The 25,000-nt window shown below is 41.6% G+C and overlaps 1 protein-coding gene across 2 annotated transcripts in view; it reads right to left on the bottom strand.

Moving 5' to 3' along the window:
• The window catches only part of rasip1 (Ras interacting protein 1), a 38,009-nt gene that overhangs the window by 7,981 nt on the left and 5,028 nt on the right, over window positions 1-25,000 (bottom strand). For both annotated transcript variants that reach the window (XM_061945980.2, XM_061945989.2), the window contains exons 2-10: window positions 19,618-19,739; window positions 19,102-19,532; window positions 18,763-19,029; window positions 18,457-18,698; window positions 10,611-10,775; window positions 10,130-10,334; window positions 5,845-6,143; window positions 5,499-5,660; window positions 112-152 (exon numbers count right to left, since the gene is read on the bottom strand). In XM_061945980.2, the coding sequence (XP_061801964.1) occupies window positions 112-152; window positions 5,499-5,660; window positions 5,845-6,143; window positions 10,130-10,334; window positions 10,611-10,775; window positions 18,457-18,698; window positions 18,763-19,029; window positions 19,102-19,532; window positions 19,618-19,739 (1,934 nt within the window). The remainder of the gene's footprint in view (window positions 1-111; window positions 153-5,498; window positions 5,661-5,844; window positions 6,144-10,129; window positions 10,335-10,610; window positions 10,776-18,456; window positions 18,699-18,762; window positions 19,030-19,101; window positions 19,533-19,617; window positions 19,740-25,000) is intronic.

Raw genomic sequence — 25,000 nt, 5'->3', positions numbered from 1 at the left:
CAACTCCGCTTTCATCGCGCCACAAAAATGCCGCGCAGACATAACAGCAGCGGAGGACAAACGGCCGGGGCCGCAAAGTAAACATGACGCCAGGACAAAAAATGCTCTTACTTTTGCGTGGGATGCTTGTCCCCGAATTCCTTAATGTTTTCCTGCAGCCAGAGTTGGAGACAGAAGAGGAGAGAGAGACATCTCTGGTTAGTGCGGAGGCGGGGAGGGGGGAAGCGTGCGAGCACCGGGACTATTACGGCACATTTTCCATTTTGAGGGGGGGGTGGGGGGGGACTGGGACGTGACATCAGCCAGGCCTCAGTGGAGAGCACGCGTCTGTCTGCGCCCTGTCCCCAAACTTTACAGTTGGACTAAAAAGACTCAAAGTGGGGAAGAATATTGTATTTTCCGGACTATAAGACGCACTTAAAATCCTTTTCCCCCCTCAAAACCCGACAGTGCGCCTTATAACCCAGTGCACCTAATGTACGGAATAAATCTGTTTTTGCTTGCCGACCTCGAAGCTATTTTATTTGGCACATGGTGTAATGATAAGTGTGACCAGTAGATGGCAGTCACACATAAGAAATACGTGTAGGCTGCACAATGATGGCGATATGACTCAAGTATACAACACGAATACTTCTGGTTTTGCTTACCAACCTCAAAGCTATTTTATTTGGCACATGGTGTAATGATAAGTGTGACCAGTAGATGGCAGTCACACATAAGAAATACTTGTAGGCTGCACTATGATGGCGATATGACTCAAGTAAACAACACGAATACTTCTGGTTTTGCTTACCGACCTCGAAGCTATTTTATTTGGTACATGGTGTAATGAAAAGTGTGACCTGTAGATGGCAGTCACACATAAGAGATACGTGTAGGCTGCACTATGATGGCGATATGACTCAAGTAAACAACACGAATACTTCTGGTTTTGCTTACCGACCTCGAAGCTATTTTATTTGGCACATGGTGTAATGATAAGTGTGACCAGTAGATGGCAGTCACACATAAGAGATACGTGTAGGCTGCACTATGATGGCAATATGACTCAAGTAAACAACACAAATACTTCTGGTTTTGCTTACCGACCACAAAGCTATTTTATTTGGTACATGGTGTAATAAAAAGTGTGACCAGTAGATGGCAGCCAAACATAAGAGATACGTGTAGACCGCACTATGATGCCGATATGACTCAAGTAAACAACACGAATACTTCTGGTTTTGCTTACCGACCTCGAAGCTATTTTATTTGGCACATGGTGTATTGATAAGTGTGACCAGTAGATTGCAGTCACACATAAGGATACGTGTAGGCTGCACTATGATGGCAATATGACTCAAGTAAACAACACGAATACTTCTGGTTTTGCTTATCGACCACAAAGCTATTTTATTTGGCACGTGGTGTAAAGATAAGTGTGACCAGTAGATGGCAGTAACACATAAGCGATACGTGTAGGCTGCACTATGATGGCAATATGACTCAAGTAAACAACACGAATACTTCTGGTTTTGCTTATCGACCACAAAGCTATTTTATTTGGCACGTGGTGTAATGATAAGTGTGACCAGTAGATGGCAGTCACACATAAGCGATACGTGTAGGCTGCACTATGATGGCAATATGACTCAAGTAAACAACACGAATACTTCTGGTTTTGCTTACCGACCTCGAAGCTATTTTATTTGGCACATGGTGTAATGATGAGTGTGACCAGTAGATGGCAGTCACACATAAGAGATACGTGTAGGCTGCACTATGATGGCAATATGACTCAAGTAAACAACACAAATGCTTCTGGTTTTGTTTACCGATCTCAAAGCTATTTTATTTGGCACATGGTGTAATGATAAGTGTGACCAGTAGATGGCAGTCAATTATAAGAGATATGTGTAGACTGCACTATGATAGCGATATGACTCAAGTAAACAACACAAATACTTCTGGTTTTGCATACCGACCTCGAAGCTATTTTATTTGGCACATGGTGTAATGATAAGTGTGACCAGTAGATGGCAGTCACACATAAGAGATACGTGTAGGCTGCACTATGATGGCAATATGACTCAAGTAAACAACACGAATACTTCTGGTTTTGCTTACCGACCTCAAAGCTATTTTATTTGGCACATGGTGTAATAATAAGTGTGACCAGTAGATGGCAGTAACACATAAGAGATACGGGTAGGCTGCACTATGATGGCAATATGACTCAAGTAAACAACACGAATACTTCTGGTTTTGCTTACCAACCTCGAAGCTATTTTATTTGGCACATGGTGTAATGATAAGTGTGACCAGTAGATGGCAGTCACACATAAGAGATACGTGTAGGCTGCACTATGATGGCAATATGAATCAAGTAAACAACACGAATACTTCTGGTTTTGCTTACCAACCTCGAAGCTATTTTATTTAGCACATGGTGTAATGATAAGTGTGACCAGTAGATGGCAGTAACACATAAGAGATCCGTGTAGGCTGCACTATGATGGCAATATGACTCAAGTAAACAACACAAATACTTCTGGTTTTGCTTACCGACCACAAAGCTATTTTATTTGGTACATGGTGTAATGAAAAGTGTGACCAGTAGATGGCAGTCAAACATAAGAGATACGTGTAGACTGCACTATGATGGCGATATGACTCAAGTAAACAACACAGTCCTAGTCCAGTTAAATGGAGTTTATTGGGGTCTAAAATGGCGCTCATGAAGAAGAAGCTTGTTGACGAGGACTAAAGGAATAAATGTGTTTTTATTAATTAATTCCATGTAAAATTATTTGTATTTAACTAGTTGAGTAATCATTTCAACAATCACTTAATTATTCGTAATTTTTTGTATTTATTTCACAATTAAAATATTAATTTTTCGGAAGTATTTAATTATGTTTTTACTATTTTCACAATTATGGAATGCATATTTATTTTGTGAACAAGTATAGTATAGTATGATTTATGTTGCGTTTTGTTAGCGTTCTTCTGTGTTTTGTGTTAGTTCCTCTCCTGTGCTTTTATTTTGGCAGGCTTTTTACGGTTTTGTCGGTGTTTTCCCCTGGCTGCTTCACTTCTTTCCCCTCACCTGTTTGCAATCAAGACTATTTAGGTTGATCCTTTTAGACTTAGAGACAAACTTTACTGATCCACAAGGGAAATTGTTCAACACAGTAGCTCAGTTACAATGATGGAAAGTGTAAGGATGGAAAGGACAATGCAGGTATAAATAGACTAAATATAGTGATATAAAATATAACATATATACGTAATATTTACATAATATATGTACAGTATATTATATATACTGATATATTATATTATGTATATATCATATATACAATATATAACAATTACCTCCCTTCATTGTCGGGACATTGTTATCCATTCTCTCATCACTTGTACTTTGTGGACGCCATCTGCTCCACATTTCCTGTAAGTGATTTACATGTTGTTTGGTTTTGCTCTCGTTTTTTGTTTGTTTTATCAATAAATAATACATTTTTCCACTGCAAGTTCGTCTGCATCCTAAAATCACAACAAACTCCTGCCTCTTTGAACAAATTAATGTGTTTTCAATGACTAATTCAATGGAATATTATATTTCTTGAAATATTTAAATAATCATGTCGCTATTGAATTAATCATTTAAACAACATGTATTAAATACATCATTTAATCATTTATTTTACGATTCAAATATAATTTTGTTTGTAATATTTATGTATTTTCAGATTTTTTAAAATTATGTATTAATTATGTATGTTTATTTTATGAACATGTGTGGTATAGTATGACGAGTCAAATGCAAATGAATGAAATAAATAAATACATCTTAAAATAATTATTTAAATGGGTCATTAATCGAATAAAATTGCAATTACGTAAATAGATCCGATAGAAATAAATCATTAATTGCTTAAAATTGGAATGGAAAAGGTACTATTTAACGTGTCATTATCTTATTTATTGTCAACATTATGTTTATTTAACTATTGATTATTTCAATGTCTAATTTAATTATTTTACAATTTAGTATTTATTTCACTATTTAATTAAGTATTTTACAATTTAATTCATTATTAATTGTGCATATAATTATCTTCTTTAATATGTGTTTCATTTGATCGATTAAACCACAAAATCCTTAATTAAATTGTTAAATAATTAAACCATCATTTTTTTTTTAAATGATTGAAAATGTGAATAATTCAATAAGATATTTAAATACATTAATATAATGAATGAATGAATGAATAAATGAAATAAATAAATACATCTTAAAATAATTACTTAAATGGGTCATTAATCGAATTAAATTGCAATTTCGTAAATAGATCCGATAAAAATAAATCATTAATTGCTTAAAATTGGAATGGAAAAGGTACTATTTAATGTGTCATTATCTTATTTATTGTCAACATTATGTTTATTTAACTATTGATTATTTCAATGTCTAATTTAATTATTTTACAATTTAGTATTTATTTCACTATTTAATTAAGTTTTTTTTACAATTTAATTAATTATTAATTATGCATATAATTATCTTCTTTAATATGTGTTTCATTTGATCGATTAAACCACAAAATCCTTAATTAAATTGTTAAATAATTAAACCATTATTTAAAAAAAAAAATGATTGAAAATTTGAATAATTCAATAAGATATTTAAATACATTAATATAATGAATGAATGAATGAATGAATGAATGAATGAAATAAATACATCTTAAAATAATTACTTAAATGGGTCATTAATCGAACAAAATTGTAATTACGTAAATAGATCCGATAAAAATAAATCATTAATTGCTTAAAATTGGAATGGAAAAGGTACTATTTAATGTGTCATTATCTTATTTATTGTCAACATTATGTTTATTTAACTATTGATTATTTCAATGTCTAATTTAATTATTTTACAATTTAGTATTGATTTCACTATTTAATTAAGTATTTTACAATTTAATTCATTATTAATTATGCATATAATTATCTTCTTTAATATGTGTTTCATTTGATCGATTAAACCACAAAATCCTTAATTAAATTGTTAAATAATTAAACCATAATTTTTTTTTTTAATGATTGAAAATTTGAATAATTCAATAAGATATTTAAATAATATAATATAATGTTAAATTAAATTAATCAATGACACTTATATTAACACAGTATATGTATTCAATTTCAATTGTAATTCATCACTTGTTCCTTGTGCCTTCTTGTCTTCTCCTACTTCTCCAGTGATAATAATACATGGAAAAATATATATAGTTAACTTGTTGCAAGGGTGATGATTATTATTATTATTATTATTATACTCGTGATTTAGGGCTATATAAGTAAACATTGATTGATTGATTGATTTATTTATTGACATGGAGGAGCTAACAGCCCCCCACCCCCCAGGCAGTGCATTCTGGGAAAATGCCAGGCGAACACGCGGCGACGTTTCCACAAAGTCACATGACCAGTTTGCCTCCACTCACCCAGACGATCTCTTTAATCTGATTGGCCGCCTTGAGCAGTATCTGGGGCGTGAGGGCGGGGTCGAGGTGCTTGGAGGCGTGGTCGATCATGATTGACAGAAGGTACGCCGGCGCCAAAGGCCCGCCTCCGGAGTCGGGGGAGGTGTTTTTGGACAGTATCTCCTAAAAGAATGGCGTCATGACAACGAGCGCTTGTTAGCATGCGTGCTAATTAGATGATGCAAGCGTTGTTATGATTCTGCAGGCTGAAAGTGAAAGTAATACCCCTGTACATTGCACTTTGATAAAGAAGGTGAGCAACACTATTCAAGGGAAAAAAGTGGTGATCAGTGTCTTAAATCCTCACCTGCATCAAGGTGTCGGCATGCTGAGGATGAAACTTCAGAACGGACTCCGGGCTGCCCAGGTACTGCCTGAGGGCCTCCTGCTTGTCCGCCAGCCCCAAGGCGCAGCAGGGGTGCGAGCCGTCCGAGCGCCAGGATAGCGTCAGCGCCGGTGGCGGCGCCGGGGTCACCCGGGGGTCACGGTACAAGAAGAGAAAATGGCTGCCCAGGCCGATGACGTCGCCGGGCTTGAGGACGGCCTCCCGGTAGAGAGCCCCCCCATTGTGTGTGACGTCGCCACCTCTGAAAGGTCGTATCAAGGCTGACACAACATGGACACATCAGGGGAGTCAAGAAAACTGTATTGTGTGTAACTCTATTGTGTGTAACTGTACTGTGTGTGTGTAACTGTACTGTGTGTGTGTGTGTGTGTGTGTGTGTGTGTATGTATTGTGTGTAACTGTACTGTTTGTTTAACTGTACTGTGTGTATATGTATTGTGTGTGTAACTCTACTGTGTGGAACTGTACTGTGTGTGTGTAACTGTACTGTGTGTGTAACTGTACTGTGTGTATATGTATTGTGTGTGTAATTCTACTGTGTGTAATTGTACTGTGTGTGTGTAACTGTACTGTGTGTGTAACTGTACTGTGTGTATATGTATTGTGTGTGTAACTCTACTGTGTGTGTGTAACTGTACTGTGTGTGTGTATGTGTGTGTGTGTAACTGTACTGTGTGTGTGTAACTGTACTGTGTGTGTGTGTATGTGTGTGTGTGTGTAACTGTACTGTGTGTATATGTATTATGTGTGTAACTGTACTGTGTGTAACTGTACTGTGTGTATATGTATTGTGTGTGTAACTCTACTGTGTGTAACTGTACTGTGTGTGTGTAACTGCTCTGTGTGTAACTGTACTGTGTGTGTGTAACTGCTCTGTGTGTGTGTGTGTGTGTGTGTAACTGTACTGTGTGTGTAACTCTACTGTGTGTAACTGCACTGTGTTTTTGTGTGTAACGTACTGTGTGTGTATCTGTACTGTGTGTGTGTGTGCAACTGTATTGTGTGTGCAAATGTACTGTGTGTTTACGTGTAGCGTACTGTGTGTGTGTATCTGTACTGTGTGTGTGTGTTTGTGTGTGTGTGTGTGTGTGTGTTGTGACTGTACAGTGTGTGTAACTGTACTGTGTGTGTGTGTGTAATTGTACTGTGTGTGTAACTGTACTCTGTGTGTAACTGTACTGTGTGTGTGTGTGTGTGTATGAGACTGCACTGTGTGTGTAACTGTGTTGTGTGTGTAAGTGTAACGCGTGCATCATTGTGTGTGTGTCTGTGTGTGTGTGTAACTGTAACATGTATCTAACTGTGTTGTGTAGGTGTAACTGTAATGTGTATGTAACTGTGTTATGTGTGTTACTGTAATATGTACAGTATGTAGCTGTGTTATGTGTGTGTAAGTGTAATGTAACTGTGTTGTGTGTGTAAGTGTAATGTGTATGTAGCTGTGTTGTGTGAGTGTAACTGTAATGTGTATGTAACTGTGTTGTGTGAGTGTAACTGTAATGTGCATGTATCTGTGTTGTGTGTGTAACTGTAATGTGTATGTAACTGTGTTATGTGTGTAACTGTAATGTGTATGTAATTTAATGTGTATGTAATTGTGTTGTGTGTGTAACTGTAATATGTATGTAGCTGTGTTGTGTGTGTAACTGTAATGTGTATGTAATTGAAAGTGTATGTAATTGTGTTGTGTGTGTAACTGTAATGTGTATGTAATTGAATGTGTATGTAACTGTGTTATGTGTGTAACTGTAATGTGTATGTAACTGTGTTGTGTATGTAACTGTGTTGTGTGTGTGTAACTGTAATGTGTATGTAACTGTGTTATGTGTGTAACTGTAATGTGTATGTAATTGAATGTGTATGTAATTGTGTTGTGTGTGTAACTGTAATGTGTATGTAACTGTGTTGTGTGTGTGTGTAACTGTAAAGTGTATGTAACTGTGTTATGTGTGTAACTGTAATGTGTATGTAATTGAATGTGTATGTAATTGTGTTGTGTGTGTAACTGTAATGTGTATTTAATTGAATTTGTATGTAACTGTGTTATGTGTGTAACTGTAATGTGTATGTAACTGTGTTATGTGTGTAACTGTAATGTGTATGTAATTGAATGTGTATGTAATTGTGTTGTGTATGTAACTGTGTTGTATGTGTGTAACTGTAATGTGTATGTAACTGTGTTATGTGTGTTACTGTAATGTGTATGTAACTGTGTTGTGTATGTAACTGTGTTGTGTGTGTAACTGTAATGTGTATGTAACTGTGTTATGTGTGTAACTGTAATGTGTATGTAATTGAATGTGTATGTAATTGTGTTGTGTGTGTAACTGTAATGTGTATGTAACTGTGTTGTGTGTGTGTAACAGTAATGTGTATGTAACTGTGTTATGTGTGTAACTGTAATGTGTGTGTAATTGAATGTGTATGTAATTCTGTTGTGTGTGTAACTGTAATGTGTATGTAACTGTCTTATGTGTGTAACGGTATTGTGTATGTAACTGTGTTATGTGTGTAACTGTAATGTGTATGTAATTGAATGTGTATGTAATTGTGTTGTGTGTATCTGTAATGTGTATGTAACTGTGTTGTGTGTGTAAGTGTAATGTGTATGTAACTGTGTTGTGTGTGTAACTGTAATATGTATGTAGCTGTGTTATGTGTGTGTAAGTGTAATGTAACTGTGTTGTGTGTGTAAGTGTAATGTGTATGTAACTGTGTTGTGTGTGTGTAACTGTAATGTGTATGCAACTGTGTTATGAGTGTAACTGTAATGTGTATGTAACTGTGTTGTGTGAGTGTAACTGTAATGTGTATGTAACTGTGTTGTGTGAGTGTAACTGTAATGTGTATGTAACTGTGTTGTGTGTGTAACTGTAATGTTTATGTAACTGTGTTATGTGTGTAACTGTAATGTGTATGTAATTGAATGTGTATGTAATTGTGTTGTGTGTAACTGTAATGTGTATGCAACTGTGTTATGAGTGTAACTGTAATGTGTATGTAACTGTGTTGTGTGAGTGTAACTGTAATGTGTATGTAACTGTGTTGTGTGTGTAACTGTAATGTTTATGTAACTGTGTTATGTGTGTAACTGTAATGTGTATGTAATTGAATGTGTATGTAATTGTGTTGTGTGTAACTGTAATGTGTATGCAACTGTGTTATGAGTGTAACTGTAATGTGTATGTAACTGTGTTGTGTGAGTGTAACTGTAATGTGTATGTAACTGTGTTGTGTGTGTAACTGTAATGTTTATGTAACTGTGTTATGTGTGTAACTGTAATGTGTATGTAATTGAATGTGTATGTAATTGTGTTGTGTGTAACTGTAATGTGTATGCAACTGTGTTATGAGTGTAACTGTAATGTGTATGTAACTGTGTTGTGTGAGTATAACTGTAATGTGTATGTAACTGTGTTGTGTGTGTAACTGTAATGTTTATGTAACTGTGTTATGTGTGTAACTGTAATGTGTATGTAATTGAATGTGTATGTAATTGTGTTGTGTGTAACTGTAATATGTATGTAGCTGTGTTTTGAGTGTAACTGTAATGTGTATGTAACTGTGTTGTGTGAGTGTAACTGTAATGTGTATGTAACTGTGTTGTGTGTGTAACTGTAATGTTTATGTAACTGTGTTATGTGTGTAACTGTAATGTGTATGTAATTGAATGTGTATGTAATTGTGTTGTGTGTAACTAATGTGTATGTAACTGTGTTATGTGTGTAACTGTAATGTGTATGTAACTGTGTTATGTGTGTAACTGTAATGTGTATGTAATTGTGTTGTGTGTAACTGTAATGTGTATGTAACTGTGTTATGTGTGTAACTGTAATGTGTATGTAATTGTGTTGTGTGTAACTGTAATGTGTATGTAACTGTGTTATGTGTGTAACTGTAATGTGTATGTAACTGTGTTATGTGTGTAACTGTAATGTTTATGTAATTGAATGTGTATGTAATTGTGTTGTGTGTGTAACTGTAATGTGTATGTAATTGTGTTGTGTGTGTAACTGTAATATGTATGTAACTGTGTTGTGTGTGTAACTGTAATGTGTATGTAATTGAATGTGTATGTAATTGTGTTGTGTGTGTAGCTGTAATGTGTATGTAACTGTGTTATGTGTGTAACTGTAATGTGTATGTAATTGAATGTGTATGTAATTGTGTTGTGTATGTAATTGAATGTATACGTAACTGTGTTGTGTGTGTGTAACGTGTGTATCATTGTGTGTGTGTTGTGTACCTGGTGTGGTGTGTGTCCCAGGAGCAGCAGAGTGGTTGCGCACCAGCAGGTGTCTGACCAGCAGGTCGGGTGCAGACAGGAAAGTGTCCACCTTCAGGATCTTCTTGCTCTTCCTCTCTCTCTCTCTGTCTCTCTCCCGCTCCTTCACGGTGGCCTTCCTCCCAAACACGTGTGTGTGCGCCGCCATGATGTACAACACAAAGTCCTGCACAACAAACACAAAGTGGCCACGCCTCCATCAGATAGCTTTGACTGCCGCAAAGTGCGCCGACGGCTCGCCACAAAGGCCACCTGTGTGAGGTCATTGTGCGACACCAAGAAGTTTGTGTAGTCATTGTGCAGACGTTGTGAGTCAGACGCTAGACTCTCCCGCTCCCGGGCAGATGATAGGTGGCGATTAGCAGCGTGCGGGTGTGATGTCATGCCGGTGATGTCATCGTGGGTGTGGTTATGTTTGCGTGGGCCGTGTCATGTGACCTGCCTTGCTCTGGTCGTAGCCCTGCAGCAGCAGGAAGTAGGGCCGGTCGGTCGGCGGCAGGATCAGACTCTGGGACATGGTTTCCAGGTCACAGCCGGAGTAGTCCTGCTCCTCCTCCGGCGGCTGCTTGGTCCAGACCACCTTCGCCTCCGCTTTGGAGCCTCGGACCTGTCAGCGAAACACCGGCAACCAGGAAGAACTACCTTTACTACCTGTTAATCACTAAAACATTCATGAAGTTTGGTTCTTTTACGAATTTATCATGGGTCTACAGTAAATGTGCTACCACCATGCTTAGCAGTAGGCATGGTGTTCCTTTTCTCCTCCAAACATATTGCTGGGTATTTTGGCCAAACAGCTCAGTTTTTGTTTCATCTGACCACAGAACTTTCCTCCAGAAGGTCTTATCTTTGTCCATGTGATGGTAAGATGAAACAAAAATTGAAAAGGAACGCCATGCCTACCGTCAAGCATGGTGGTGGTAGTATTATGCTGCCAATGGAACTGGTGCTTTAAAGAGAGTAAATGGGACAATGAAATCTCCAAATTCTTCAGGACAAGCTAAAATCATCAGCCCGGAGGTTGGGTCTTGGGCGCAGTTGGGTGTTCCAACAGGCTAGAATGAAGGTTTTGGAATGGCCTTCCCAAAGTCCTGACTTAAACGTGTGGACAATGCTGAAGAAACAAGTCAATGTCAGAAAACCAACACATTTAGCTGAACTGCACCAATTTTGTCAAGAGGAGTGGTCAAAAATTCAAGCAGAAGCTTGTGGATGGGTACCAAAAGTGCCTTATTGCAGTGAAACTTGCCGGCGGCGTTTCCGGGTGTTGTTGATAAATGGCTTTCGCTTTGCATAATAGAGTTTTAACTTGCACTTACGCATGTAGCGAAGAACTGTAGTTACTGACTGTCACATAAAACATTCATGACGTTTGGTTCTTTTACGAAGTTATTATGGGTCTACTGAAAATGTGCCACCACCATGCTTGGCGGTAGGCATGGTGTTCCTGGGATTAAAGGCCTCACCTGTTCTCCTCCAAACATATTGCTGGGTATTGTGGCCAAACAGCTACATTTTGTGTTTCATCTGACCACAGAACTTTCCTCCAGAAGGTCTTATCTTTGTCCATGTGATGGTAAGATGAAAAAAAATTGAAAAGGAACGCCATGCCTACCGTCAAGCATGGTGGTGGTAGTTTTATGCTCCGGGCCTGTTTTGCTGCCAATGGAACTGCTGCTTTCCAAAGAGTAAATGGGACAATGAAATCTCCAAATTCTTCAGGACAAGCTAAAATCATCAGCCCGGAGGTTGGGTCTTGGGCGCAGTTGGGTGTTCCAACAGGCTAGAATGAAGGTTTTGGAATGGCCTTCCCAAAGTCCTGACTTAAACGTGTGGACAATGCAGAAGAAACAAGTCCATGTCAGAAAACCAACACATTTAGCTGAACTGCACCAATTTTGTCAAGAGGAGTGGTCAAAAATTCATGCAGAAGCTTGTGGATGGCTACCAAAAACGCCTTATTGCAGTGAAACTTGCCATCAGCGTTTCTGGGTGTTGTTGATAAATGGCTTTTGCTTTGCATGGTAGAGTTTTAACTTGCACTTACAGATGTAGCGACCAACTGTAGTTACTGACTGTCACAAAAAACATTCATGAAGTTTGGTTCTTTTACAAAGTTATTATGGGTCTACTGAAAATGTGCCACCCCCATGCTTGGCGGTAGGCTTGGTGTTCCTGGGATTAAAGGCCTCACCTGTTCTCCTCCCAACATATTGCTGGGTATTGTGACCAAACAGCTAAATCTTTTGTTTCATCTGACAACAGAACTTTCCTCCAGAAGGTCTTATCTTTGTCCATGTGATGGTAAGATGAAACAAAAAATTGAAAAGGAACGCCATTCCTAACGTCAAGCATGGTGGTGGTAGTATTCTGCTCTGGGCCTGTTTTGCTGCCAATGGAACTGGTGCTTTACAGAGAGTAAATGGGACAATGAAATCTCCAAATTCTTCAGGACAAGCTAAAATCATCAGCCCGGAGGTTGGGTCTTGGGCGCAGTTGGGTGTTCCAACAGGCTAGAATGAAGGTTTTGGAATGGCCTTCCCAAAGTCCTAACTTAAACGTGTGGACAATGCTGAAGAAACAAGTCCATGTCAGAAAACCAACACATTTAGCTGAACTGCACCAATTTTGTCAAGAGGAGTGGTCAAAAATCCATGCAAAAGCTTGTGGATGGCTACCAAAAACGCCTTATTGCAGTGAAACTTGCCGGCGGCGTTTCTGGGTGTTGTTGATAAATGGCTTTCGCTTTGCATGGTAGAGTTTTAACTTGCACTTACACATGTAGCGACCAACTGTAGTTACTGACTGTCACAAAAAACATTCATGAAGTTTGGTTCTTTTACAAATTTATTATGGGTCTACTGAAAATGTGCCACCACCATGCTTGGCGGTAGGCATGGTGTTCCTGGGATTAAAGGCCTCACCTGTTCTCTTCCAAACATATTGCTGGGTATTGTGGCCAAACAGCTCAGTTTTTGTTCCATCTGACCACAGAACTTTCCTCCAGAAGGTTTTATCTTTGTCCATGTGATGGTAAGATGAAACAAAAATTGAAAAGGAACGCCATGCCTACCGTCAAGCATGGTGGTGGTAGTATTCTGCTCTGGGCCTGTTTTGCTGCCAATGGAACTGGTGCTTTACAGAGAGTAAATGGGACAATGAAATCTCCAAATTCTTCAGGACAAACTAAAATCATCAGCCCCGAGGTTGGGTCTTGGGCGCAGTCGGGTGTTCCAACAGGACAATGACGTCCAAAGTGGTAAAGGAATGGCTAAATCAGGCTAGAATGAAGGTTTTAGGATGGCCTTCCCAAAGTCCTGACTTAAACATGTGGACAATGCTGAAGAAACAAGTCCGTGTCAGAAAACCAACACATTTAGTTGAACTGCACCAATTTTGTCAAGAGGAGCGGCGTTTCTGGGTGTTGTTGATAAATGACTTTCGCTTTGCATAGTAGAGTTTTAACTTGCACTTACAGATGTAGCGACCAACTGTAGTTACTGACTGTCACAAAAAACATTCATGAAGTTTGGAGCTTTTACGTATTTATTATGGGTCTACTGAAAATGTGACCGAATCTGCCACCACCATGCTTGACGGTAGGGATGGTGTTTTAAAGGCCTCACCTTTTCTCTTCCAAACATATTGCTGGGTATTGTGGCCAAACAGCTCTCTTTTTGTTTCATCTGACCCCAGAACCTTCCTCCAGAAGGTTTTATCTTTGTCCATGTGATGGTAAGATGAAACAAAAATCGAGCTGTTTAGCCACAATACCCAGCAATATGTTTGGAGGAGAAAAGGAACACCATGCCCACCGTCAAGCATGGTGGTGATAGTATTATGCTCTGGGCCTGTTTTGCTGCCAATGGAACTGGTGCTTTACAGAGAGTAAATGGGACAATGAAAAAGGAGGATTACCTCCAAATTCTTCAGGACAAGCTAAAATCATCAGCCCGGAGGATGGGTCTTGGGCGCAGTTGGGTGTTCCAACAGGACAATGACCCCAAACACACGTCAAAACAGGCTAAATCAGGCTAGAATGAACGTTTTAGAATGGCCTTCCCAAAGTCCTAACTTAAACGTGTGGACAATACTGAAGAAACAAGTCCATGTCAGAAAACCAACACATTTAGCTGAACTGCACCAATTTTGTCAAGAGGAGTGGTCAAAAATTCAAGCAGAAGCTTGTGGATGGCTACCAAAAGCGCCTTATTGCAGTGAAACTTGCCGGCGGCGTTTCTGGGTGTTGTTGATAAATGGCTTTCGCTTTGCATAGTAGAGTTTTAACTTGCACTTACACATGTAGTGACCAAATGTAGTTACTGACAGTGGTTTTCTGAAGTGTACCTGAGCCCATGTGGTGATATCCCTCTACAACTCTTATTTTTTTGTGATAGAGTGATTGGAGCACTTCTATATATACTTATTTTTAGGAACACTAATACAAAACCTCTCAATAATGTCTGATTGAATGCTAAAACATTATGACAAAAAATGGAATGGAATTTAACATTTTTGCACTGAATGAGACACCTAGAATGTACATGAAAATAAAGATTGTGTGATTTACAATATTAACTACGAAGGATAAAACACTGAATATTGACAACATATGCACGTCACCCCCCTCTACATCGACATATTTTACAATCACACATTTACAATATTAACTATGAAGGATAAAACACTGAATATTGACAACATATGCACGTCACCCCCCCTCTACATCGACATATTTTACAATCACACATTTACAATATTAACTATGAAGGATAAAACACTGAATATTGACAACATATAAACGTCCCCCCCCCCCCCCCCCCCTACATCGACATATTTTACAATCACACATTTACACACATTTACAATATTAACTATGAAGGATATAACATTGAATATTGACAACATATGAACATCACCCCCCCTCTACACCGACATATTTTACAATTACACATTTACAATATTAACTATGAAGAATAAAACACTGAATATTGACAAAATATGAACGTCACCCCCCCTCTCCATCAAACTATTTTACAATCACACATTTACAATATTAACTATTAAGGATAAAACACTGAATAATGACAAAATATGAACGTCACCCCCCCCCCCCCTCTCCATCAAACTATTTTACAATCACACATTTACAATATTAGCTATGAAGGATAAAACACTGAATATTGAAAACATATAAACGTCACCATCCCTCTACATCAAAATATTTTACAATCACACATTTACACACATTTACAATATTAACAATGAAGGATAAAACACTGAATATTGACAACATATAAACGTCACCCTCCCTCTACATCAAAATATTTTACAATCACACATTTACACAGATTTACAATATTAACTATGAAGGATAAAACACTGAATATTGACAAAATATGAACGTCACCCCCCCTCTACATCAAAATATTTTACAATCACACATTTACAATATTAACTATGAAGGATACAACACTGAATATTGACAACATATAAACGTCACCCCCCCTCTACATCAAAATACTTTACAATCACACATTTACACACATTTACAATATTAACTATGAAGGATACAACACTGAATATTGACAACATATGAACGTCACCCCCCCTCTACATCAAAATATTTTACAATCACACATTTACAATATTAACTATGAAAGATAAAACACTGAATATTGACAACATATAAACGTCACCCCCCCCCCTCCATCAAAATATTTTACAATCACAAATTTACAATATTAACTATGAAGGATAAAACACTGAATATTGACAACATATGAACGTCACCCCACCTCTACATCGACATATTTTACAATCACACATTTACAATATTAACTATGAAGGATAAAACACTGAATATTGACATTATATGAACATCACCTCCTCTCTCCATCAAAATATTTTACAATCACACATTTACACACATTTACAATATTAACTATGACGTTAATATGGGGGGTGGCGTTTTTTTTTTAAAGCATTGTTTTTTTCATATAGGATAAATATCATTATTATTATATGAAAAAACTCATTGCAACATGCATTTTCATGTGTCTGGATCACTGCACCGCACCATGTTCCACTCAGGATTGAACATGAAGTCTCCCTACTAAAAGTTAAAGTTAAAGTACCAATGATTGTCACACACACACACTAGGTGTGGCGAAGTTATTCTCTGCATTTGACCCATCACCCTTGATCACCCCCTGGGAGGTGAGGGGAGCAGTGAGCAGCAGCGGTGGCCGCGCCCGGGAATCATTTTTGGTGATTTAACCCCCAATTCCAACCCTTAATGCTGAGTGCCAAGCAGGGAGGGAATGGGTCTCATTTTTATTGTCTTTGGTATGACTCGGCAGGCGGACACTCTAACCACTAGGCCACCAGTGCTTCCATGGAAATGCCCCCCTCTACCTCAAAGAACTACTCACCCCCAAATCCTCCACACGACACCTCCGCTCCGGACAGGCTAACCTCCTCCAACCTCCGAGGACAAAGCTATCTAAAGTCTATATAAAGGCTTTCTGCTCAGCCGCTCCCAGTCTGTGGAACGTTCTCCCTGACCACCTGAGGGCACCACAGACTGTGGATGCTTTAAAAAAAGGCTTAAAAACCCTTATTTAAAAAAAAAATATATATATTAAAAAAAAAGCCTTTTTATAGATATATGCATACTAGTTTTGGCTATTAGGCTGTTCTAGTTTTTATATTTTTTTATTTTTATATTATTATTATTATTATTATTATTATTATTATTTTACACTGTAGCACTTTGAAGTTGTTTGCTCAATGTAGAGTGCTTTTTTACAAATAAAATCTATTATTATTATTATTATTATTATTATTATTATTATTATTATTATTATTATTATAAGTCCCAGAGCGCACCTTTGGCGGGCTTAAAAGTAGGTTGTGCTGTGAATCACACTGCGGGAGCTTCTGGTAGTCCAGAAAATGTGGTGCCTACTGTATTATATTTGTGTGCCGCGTGATCAGCAACATTACAAAGCAGCAGAGGTTGGTGCATGATGTGCCGTAAATGAGTGTTTCCATGGTGACTGCAGCTAATACACACAAAATCCTCATTTCAATATGGCGGTCTGCGCCACTTTTGTACTTGTTGCCAGTTGTACACAGTTTTAGTAAATCACCTGTAACCATACTTGCCAACCCTCAGACTCACGAATTTCAGTGCCCCTCCCGAAAATCTCCCGGGGCAACCATTCTACCAAATTTCTCCGGATTTCCACCCGGACAACAATATTGGTGGCATGCCTTAAAGGCACTGCCTTTAACGTCCTCTACAATCTGTCGTCACGTCCGCTTTTCCTCCATAGTCACATAATATATGCGGCTTTTACACACACACATAAGTGAATGCATAGCATACTTGATCAACAGCCATACAGGTCACACTGAGGGTGGCCGTATAAACAACTTTAACACTGTTACAAATATGCGCCACACTGTGAACCCACACCCAACAAGAATGACAAACACATTTCGGGAGAACATCCGCACCGTAACACAACATAAACATAACAGAACAAATATGCAGAACCCCTTGCAGCACTAACTCTTCCGGGACGCTGCAATATACCATACTTGCCAACCTTGAGACCTCCGAATTCGGGAGATGGCTGGGGGGTTAGGGCTGCCAAGGATTCTGGGTATTTGTTCTGTTGTGTTTATGTTGTCTTACGGTGCGGATGTTCTCCCGAAATGTTTGTTTGGTGTGGGTTCACAGTGTGGCGCATATTTGCAACAGTATTAAAGTTGTTTATGCGGCCACCCTCAGTGTGACCTGTATGGCTGTTAACCAAGCATGCCTTGCAATCACCTACGTGTGTCTGTTGAAGCCGCATACAACATGTGACTGGGCCGACACGCTCTTTGTATCGAGAAAAAGCGGACGCGACGACAGGTTGTAGAGGACGCTAAAGGCAGTGCCGTTACGGCACGCCCTCAATATTGTTGTCCGGGTGGGTATCGGGAGAAATTCGGGAGAATGGTTGCCCCAGGAGATTTTCGGGAGAGGCACTGAAATTCGGGAGTCTCTCGGAAAAATCGGGAGGGTTAACAAGTATGCAATATACACCCCCGCTACCACCAAAAACCGCCCCTCCCAACCCCGCCTACCTCTACCCCGCCTCCCCCCCCCCATCTCACAAATTCTGATGTCTCAAGGTTGGCAAGTATGCCGGTAACGCCCAGTGTACTTTGTACTCACTATTTACTATTTAGATCTTAGTGGATCAGATCCTTGGGATCGGTATCTTCCTCACCTCTTCTTGCTGCGTGTTGATCATGCTCACAATGTTTTTCCGGTCCTGCACGGCGCCGTTGTTGCTGGGCCGGCTGCGACTTCCGCGCGGCTCGTCGGTCACGTGGTTGCCTTGGCGGCGCCTCAGGCTGAGGTTCATGTCACTGATGCTCCGCCTCAGCTCCGTGTTCCTCCCCCGGTGGCCACGCTCGCCTTCCTCCGCCTCGCCCCCTGACGACATCCTGCTGCGCCGCCAGCGCACACCTGCCGGCCAGACGAAGCGAGCGTGAGGTTGCGTCACCCGCGGAAGGTTTTTTTTTCCGCCTACCTTGATGGCTGTCGCTCGCCCGCTCCCGCTCCCGCTCCTTCTCCCGCTCCCGTTCCTCCCGCTCGTAGTCGTCCTTCCTCTGGATTTCAAAGCGCCGCTCCAGTCCGTCCTTGGGCCGCCACATGTCCGCTAACAACAAGGGGCGTTCCCACAGGGCTACGCTTCGCCGACACTCCGTCTCCCACTTGATCGCCCCATCTGGCTGCTGGATGGGCTTTCCGATGACGTCGCACAACAGGAAGTCCTCGGGGATGTGCTTCTGAAGAACTAGGAGGTAATGGAGGAAGGGTAGAGAAGGTGTTTACATGATGTCATGTCCAAGTCATAGCAGGACTCTACCTGCGTCGTCGGTCTCATCCCTCTCTCGCTCCGTGTAGCGGGTGATGACCTGAGCGATGAGTTGCCGGGCTGTCGAGTGAACGTTGGCCAGCAGGGAGCGGTAGTTTGCTCCGCTGGAGAGCGCATCCCCGTAGATCTTGATCAGGCCCGGAGCGGAGGAGGAGACCGGGGGCACATAGTGGTGGGAGGACGAGGCCCAGACCTCCCTCTCCTTCTCCCCCAGCGCCCGCTCCCGGTCGCTGTTGGAGCGCCCTCGCAGGAAGAGATGGGAAAGGCGCTTGGTGCGCGACTGGGGCCCGGCTGGTCGCGGCCTCAGGAAGGCCGGGGAAGGAGACGGCGACGGGTTGAGGGAAGCCAGGGAGGGAGTGGAGTTAGACAGGGACGAGGAAGGGGCCTCGTGAAGCGAGGTCGCGTCGGAGCTGGTGGTCGACCTGCAGGGAAGTAGAAGCTGTGAATCATGACTGACAAGCACCAGGCTCCGGATAAAACAGACGAGTTGGGTAGGGCTCCGCTTACTTGACAGAGACAGCACTGGGCCAACGACGCCCCAGCTTTGCAAAATGCTTCCTGGGGGAATTGATCCAAAGACCGACAGGGAAAGGGAGTTTTCTGACACGCGGACTACCAGAGCCCTCCATCTAACACAGGAAACAAACATTAACCCTTGTGTAATGTTCATATTGTTGTTACTCAGCCAGCGTTTGTGGGTCTGATGGACCCGTTGCATTTTGTGGCTTTTAATGCCTCACAATCAAACACCATCCACCCATCCATTTTCTACCGCTTGTCCCTTTTGGGGTTGCGGTTGCTATCTCAGCTACAATCGGGCGGAATGCGGGGTTCACCCTGGACAAGTCGCCACCTCCTCACAGGGCCAACACAGACAGACAGACAACATTCACACACTAGGGATCATTTAGTGTTGCCAATCAACCTATCCCCAGGTGCATGTCTTTGGAGGTGGGAGGAAGACGGAGTACCCGGAGGGAACCCACGCAGCCACGGGTAGAACATGCAAACTCCATACAGAAAGATTCAGAGCCCGGGATTGAACCCAGGACTACTCAGGACCTTCGTAAACACTTTTATGTTAAAATGCTGAACAGATGTTTACCTTATCCCAATAAACATCTGTTCATTATCTTAACATAAAAGTGTTTGATTGTGAGACATTAAAAGCCACAAAATGCAACGGGTCCATCAGACCCACAAACGCTGGCTGAGTAACAACAATATGAACGTTGCACGGACAAATGAATCTGGCAGTTTCTGCATCCCACAGGGATTCTTCTTTTGTGTTTCTGCTCCTGAGCTTTTCACACAAGGTTGCAACATTGTTTGTCAACACTGTCCGCTCTCATTTTCTCGCACATTTGACCCTCTGATGTTCTGTGTACCTACACTCTGTCCTCCTCCTGTCTAAGCCTGCTCTGTGTGTGTGTGTGTGTGTGTGTGTGTGTGTGTGTGTGTGAGGGGGGGGGGGGGGGGGGTATGGGGGGGAACATCAATTCCCACACTTCTATTAGCCCCGGGTCCAGTGGACCCGGACATCTTATATGTAATAGAAATGTGTAGGGGGGGTGTATGGTGTGTGGTCATTAAATATGTATTCTGATCTATGTTCTTCACAGAAAATGAGCCAAAGTCAGTGAATCTCAGTTTGAAAAATTAATTAATTGTGTCATTTTTCTTCTAATAAAAAATGAAAACAGGTCCCACAGACCCGAACACCACACAAGGGCAGGTTCTAGGCAGGTTGTCCAAGCTTCCATCCATCATACTTGCCAACCTTGAGACCTGCGATTTCGGGAGGTGGGGGGTGGGGGCGTGGTCGGGGGTGGAACGGGGCGTGGTTGGGGCGGGGGGCGTGGTTGGGGGCGTGGTCAAGAGGGGAGGAGTATATTTACAGCTAGAATTCACCAACTGGAGTATTTCATTCATATATGTATATATATATATGTATGAAATACTTGACTTTCAGTGAATTCTAGCTATATATATATATTTATTTATTTTATTATATATATAAATAAAAGAAATACTTGAATTTCAGTGTTCATTTATTTACACATATACTCACACATAACACTCATCTACTCATTGTTGTACTTGAAAGTACAATGCAATACAATTCCGGGGCAATGGCACCTATCAAATACACTAATGAAAACACAGTTGTTCTACTAACTGTACTGTGTGTTATGAGAGTAGAGTATGTGTGTGTGTGGCCCTTTAATAGGTGACAGCATGTGAGGTGAGTGACGTCAGTGAGTGTGTGGGCGAGAGAAGAGAGGGAGCATAGCTTGAGTGCGGGGAGGGACTAGTTGGTTTTGTGTTGGATTGGCTGTGTGCAAGCAATCAATAAAGCAAGATTTGCAACTAATCGCTGGACTCATCATTCACCCTAAAGTCGTCCGCTGTGGAGACCCACTGCCGGGTAAAGTGAAGGGTGTTGCCCCGAGCATACATCGGCCCTGGAGAAGTGTCTCCCCTGCGCTCTTAGACTATGGTCTCGTTCTTCTGCTTCGTCTCCTTGTGTGCGCACACTGGACTCAGGTCCGCATGGAGCTGGAGGGGGCGTGGCCTCCAGCTCCGGCTGAATTCCGGGAGATTTTCGGGAGAAAATTTCTTCCAGGAGGTTTTCGGGAGAGGTGCTGAATTTCGGGAGTCTCCCGGAAAATCCGGGAGGGTTGGCAAGTATGCCATCCATCCATTGTTACCTAGCAGGGTACACCCTGGAGAGGTCGCAATTTATTCACTTTGATACATCTTGTAGCCCACTCTCCCCCCGTCTCCGGGCTGGGGAGAGTGGGCTTCTCCCATGATTCTGGCTTGGAGGAACTCGGATCATGCGAGCAGTTGTATTCCGAACACCACCAATAAAAAAAAGCCGACAAATGCGGGCTGATACGTTGCCCCAGTCAGGCTGAGTCATGGTCGCTAGAAACTTTACAAGACTGACTTTGGTGATTTAGTAGGAGTAAAACATTGAATGAAAGGTAGTGATGTGACTGTATTTATTTGACCGCTCACAATTTTCTTAGCGACGCGCAAATTTACAAGTGGATGGACGATATTATCTGCAAGTGTATTTTGGGGACGACCATCAACCGTCCAGCAAGGTCATCAGTCACTTGTCAACAGCGTACAAGCTCGGAAGTTAACACGAGTGGCAGTTCATGTACAAACGTTTGTAAACAGAAAAGTGAAATGGCAAAGCGCAAACAAAAAGGAAAAATGAGAGTAACCGTCGCGGTTGTGTACTCTCTCTCTCGGCTGCGTTGAGTTTTGCTACTGCCAAGTGTATTTTGGGGACGGCCATCAACCGTCCAGCAAGGTCATCAGTCACTTGTCAACAGCGTACAAGTTCGGAAGTTAACACGAGTGGCAGTTCATGTACAAACGTTTGTAAACAGAAAAGTGAAATGGCAAAGTGCAAACAAAAAGGAAAAAACGAGAGTAACCGTCGCGGTTGTGTACTCTCTCTCTCGGCTGCGTTGAGTTTTGCTACTGTGCTGAACGGGGCGGCGGACCTAGGTCGCCGGCACGAGATGTGACTACCCGGCCCGGCTCTGAGTTATTACGCCACTGCGTTAGAGGTACTCAAATCATGACAGCCAAGTCAGTGCTTTCTGAAGTAGTGGGAAGGGCCCCCCCCCCCCCCAGGTGTGGGGGGGGGGGGCGCTGTGAGGTGTTGCAGGTGAGGCCTGGGAGGCAAGGGACTTCCAGTTCTAGCGTTTTTTTGTATTTTTTGAAATTCCTGAACAATACACAAGCTTTCAGCACTGCTCGGATAAATCAGCAAGCTCAACCAGGATATAAGACCGAGTCTACGATGAGCCACGGGTGTCAAGCTCAAGACCCGGGGGCCAAATCTGGTCGGCCACACCATTTAATTGTCCATTTTAAAATGGTCCGTCACATGGTATCAATCTGGCAGCACGGTGGAACAGGGGTTAGTGCATGGGCCTCACAATACGAAGGTCCTGAGTAGTCCTGAGTTCAATCCCGGGCTCAGGATCTTTCTGTGTGGAGTTTGCATGTTCTCCCCGTGACTGCGTGGGTTCCCTCCGGGTACTCCGACTTCCTCCTACCTCCAAAGACATGCACCTGGGGATAGGCTCCTCCCACCTCCAAAGACATGCACCTGGGGATAGGCCCCTCCCACCTCCAAAAACATGCACCTGGGCATAGGCCCCTCCCACCTCCAAAGACATGCACCTGGGGATAGGCCCCTCCCACCTCCAAAAACATGCACCTGGGGATAGGTTGATTGGCAACACTAAATGATCCCTAGTGTGTGAATGTGAGTGTGAATGTTGTCTGTCTATCTGTGTTGGCCCTGCGATGAGGTGGCAACTTGTTCAGGGTGTACCACCCCTTCCGCCCATGTGCAGCTGAGATAGGCTTCAGCACCCCCTGCGACCCCGAAAGGGACAAGCGGTAGAAAATGGATAGATGGATGGATGGTATCAATCTGGCCACGTCTTTTAGCGTGGTCTACCACATGGTTTTAAGGTGACCTGTGACTTTAATTACTGGCGTCAGCAACTCAAACAGTGGTTTGTACGGATAAATAGAAACATTTAATAAAAAAATGATATTATGCGCCCAAAGGGGCCATGACAAATTATTGAGAAGCACTGTCTAACAAAATATGTGAGAGAATTTGCTCTCCCCAAGCCACCTAGTCCAGCTCCTCCCGGGGGATCTCGAGGCGTTCCCAGGCCAACCGAAGGACCTCGTCTCCCCAACGTGTCCTGGGTCTTCCCCCGTGATCTCCTACCAGTCAGACTTGTACCCGTGATCTTGTCCTTTCGGGCATAACCCCAAAGCTCATGACCACAACTGAGGATGGGAACGTAGATCGACCGGCAAATTGAGAGCTTTGCCTTCCGGCTCAGCTCCTTCTTCACCACAATGGGCCTATACAGCGTCCGCATTACTGCAGACGCCGTACCGATCCGCCCGTCCATCTCACGATCCACTCTCCCCTCAGGTGCTTGACATCATGAATTCCGTGTTATTCATTGCCAGAGGTGGGTAGTAACGCGCTACATTTACTCCGTTACATCTACTTGAGTAACTTTTGGGATAAATTGTACTTCTAAGAGTAGTTTTAATGCAACATACTTTTACTTTTACTTGAGTATATTTATAGAGAAGAAACGCTACTTTTACTCCGCTACTTTTATCTACATTCAGCTCGCTACTCGCTACTAATTTTTATCGATCTGTTAATGCACGCTTTGTTTGTTTTGGTCTGTCAGACAGACCTCCATAGTGCCTGCGTTTCAACAAATACAGTCACTGGTGACGTTCACTCCGTTCCACCAATCAGATGCAGTCACTGGTGACGTTGGACCAATCAAACAGAGCCAGGGGTCACATGACCTGACTTAAACAAGTTGAAAAACTTATTGGGGTGTTACCATTTAGTGGTCAATTGTACGGAATATGCACTGTACTGTGCAATCTACTAATAAAAGTTCCAATCAATCAATCAAAAGTGTGAAGGAAAAAAGACCATTTTTCATTTCAACCGTACACCCCGTCAAAAGCCTAAAGACTGACTGCACAGTTCCTGTCTTCACAATAAAAGTGCCGCTCCATCGCGTCTGCGCTTTCAAAATAAGAGTCTCCGAAAGCCTGCGCAAACAAGCTAGCAAGCTACGGAGTTTGCCGCCAATGTATTTCTTGTAAAGTGTATAAAAACGAATATGGAAGCTGGACATATAAGATGCCAAAAACCAACCACTTTCATGTGGTATTAGACAGAAAGGAGGAACTTTTTTTCTCCTCCATTTGAAAACGTGGACGTTTGTCAGCACTACTGTCTGATTACAATCAATGCAAGTCATCAGAATCAGGTAATACACCAACTTATATTCTTGTCTTC

The sequence above is a fragment of the Nerophis lumbriciformis genome, linkage group LG04, assembly GCF_033978685.3.
Source record: "Nerophis lumbriciformis linkage group LG04, RoL_Nlum_v2.1, whole genome shotgun sequence".
NCBI classification, from domain to species: domain Eukaryota; kingdom Metazoa; phylum Chordata; class Actinopteri; order Syngnathiformes; family Syngnathidae; genus Nerophis; species Nerophis lumbriciformis.
Note: the sequence above shows the minus strand (reverse complement) of the source record. Positions and strands in the feature narration are given on the sequence as shown.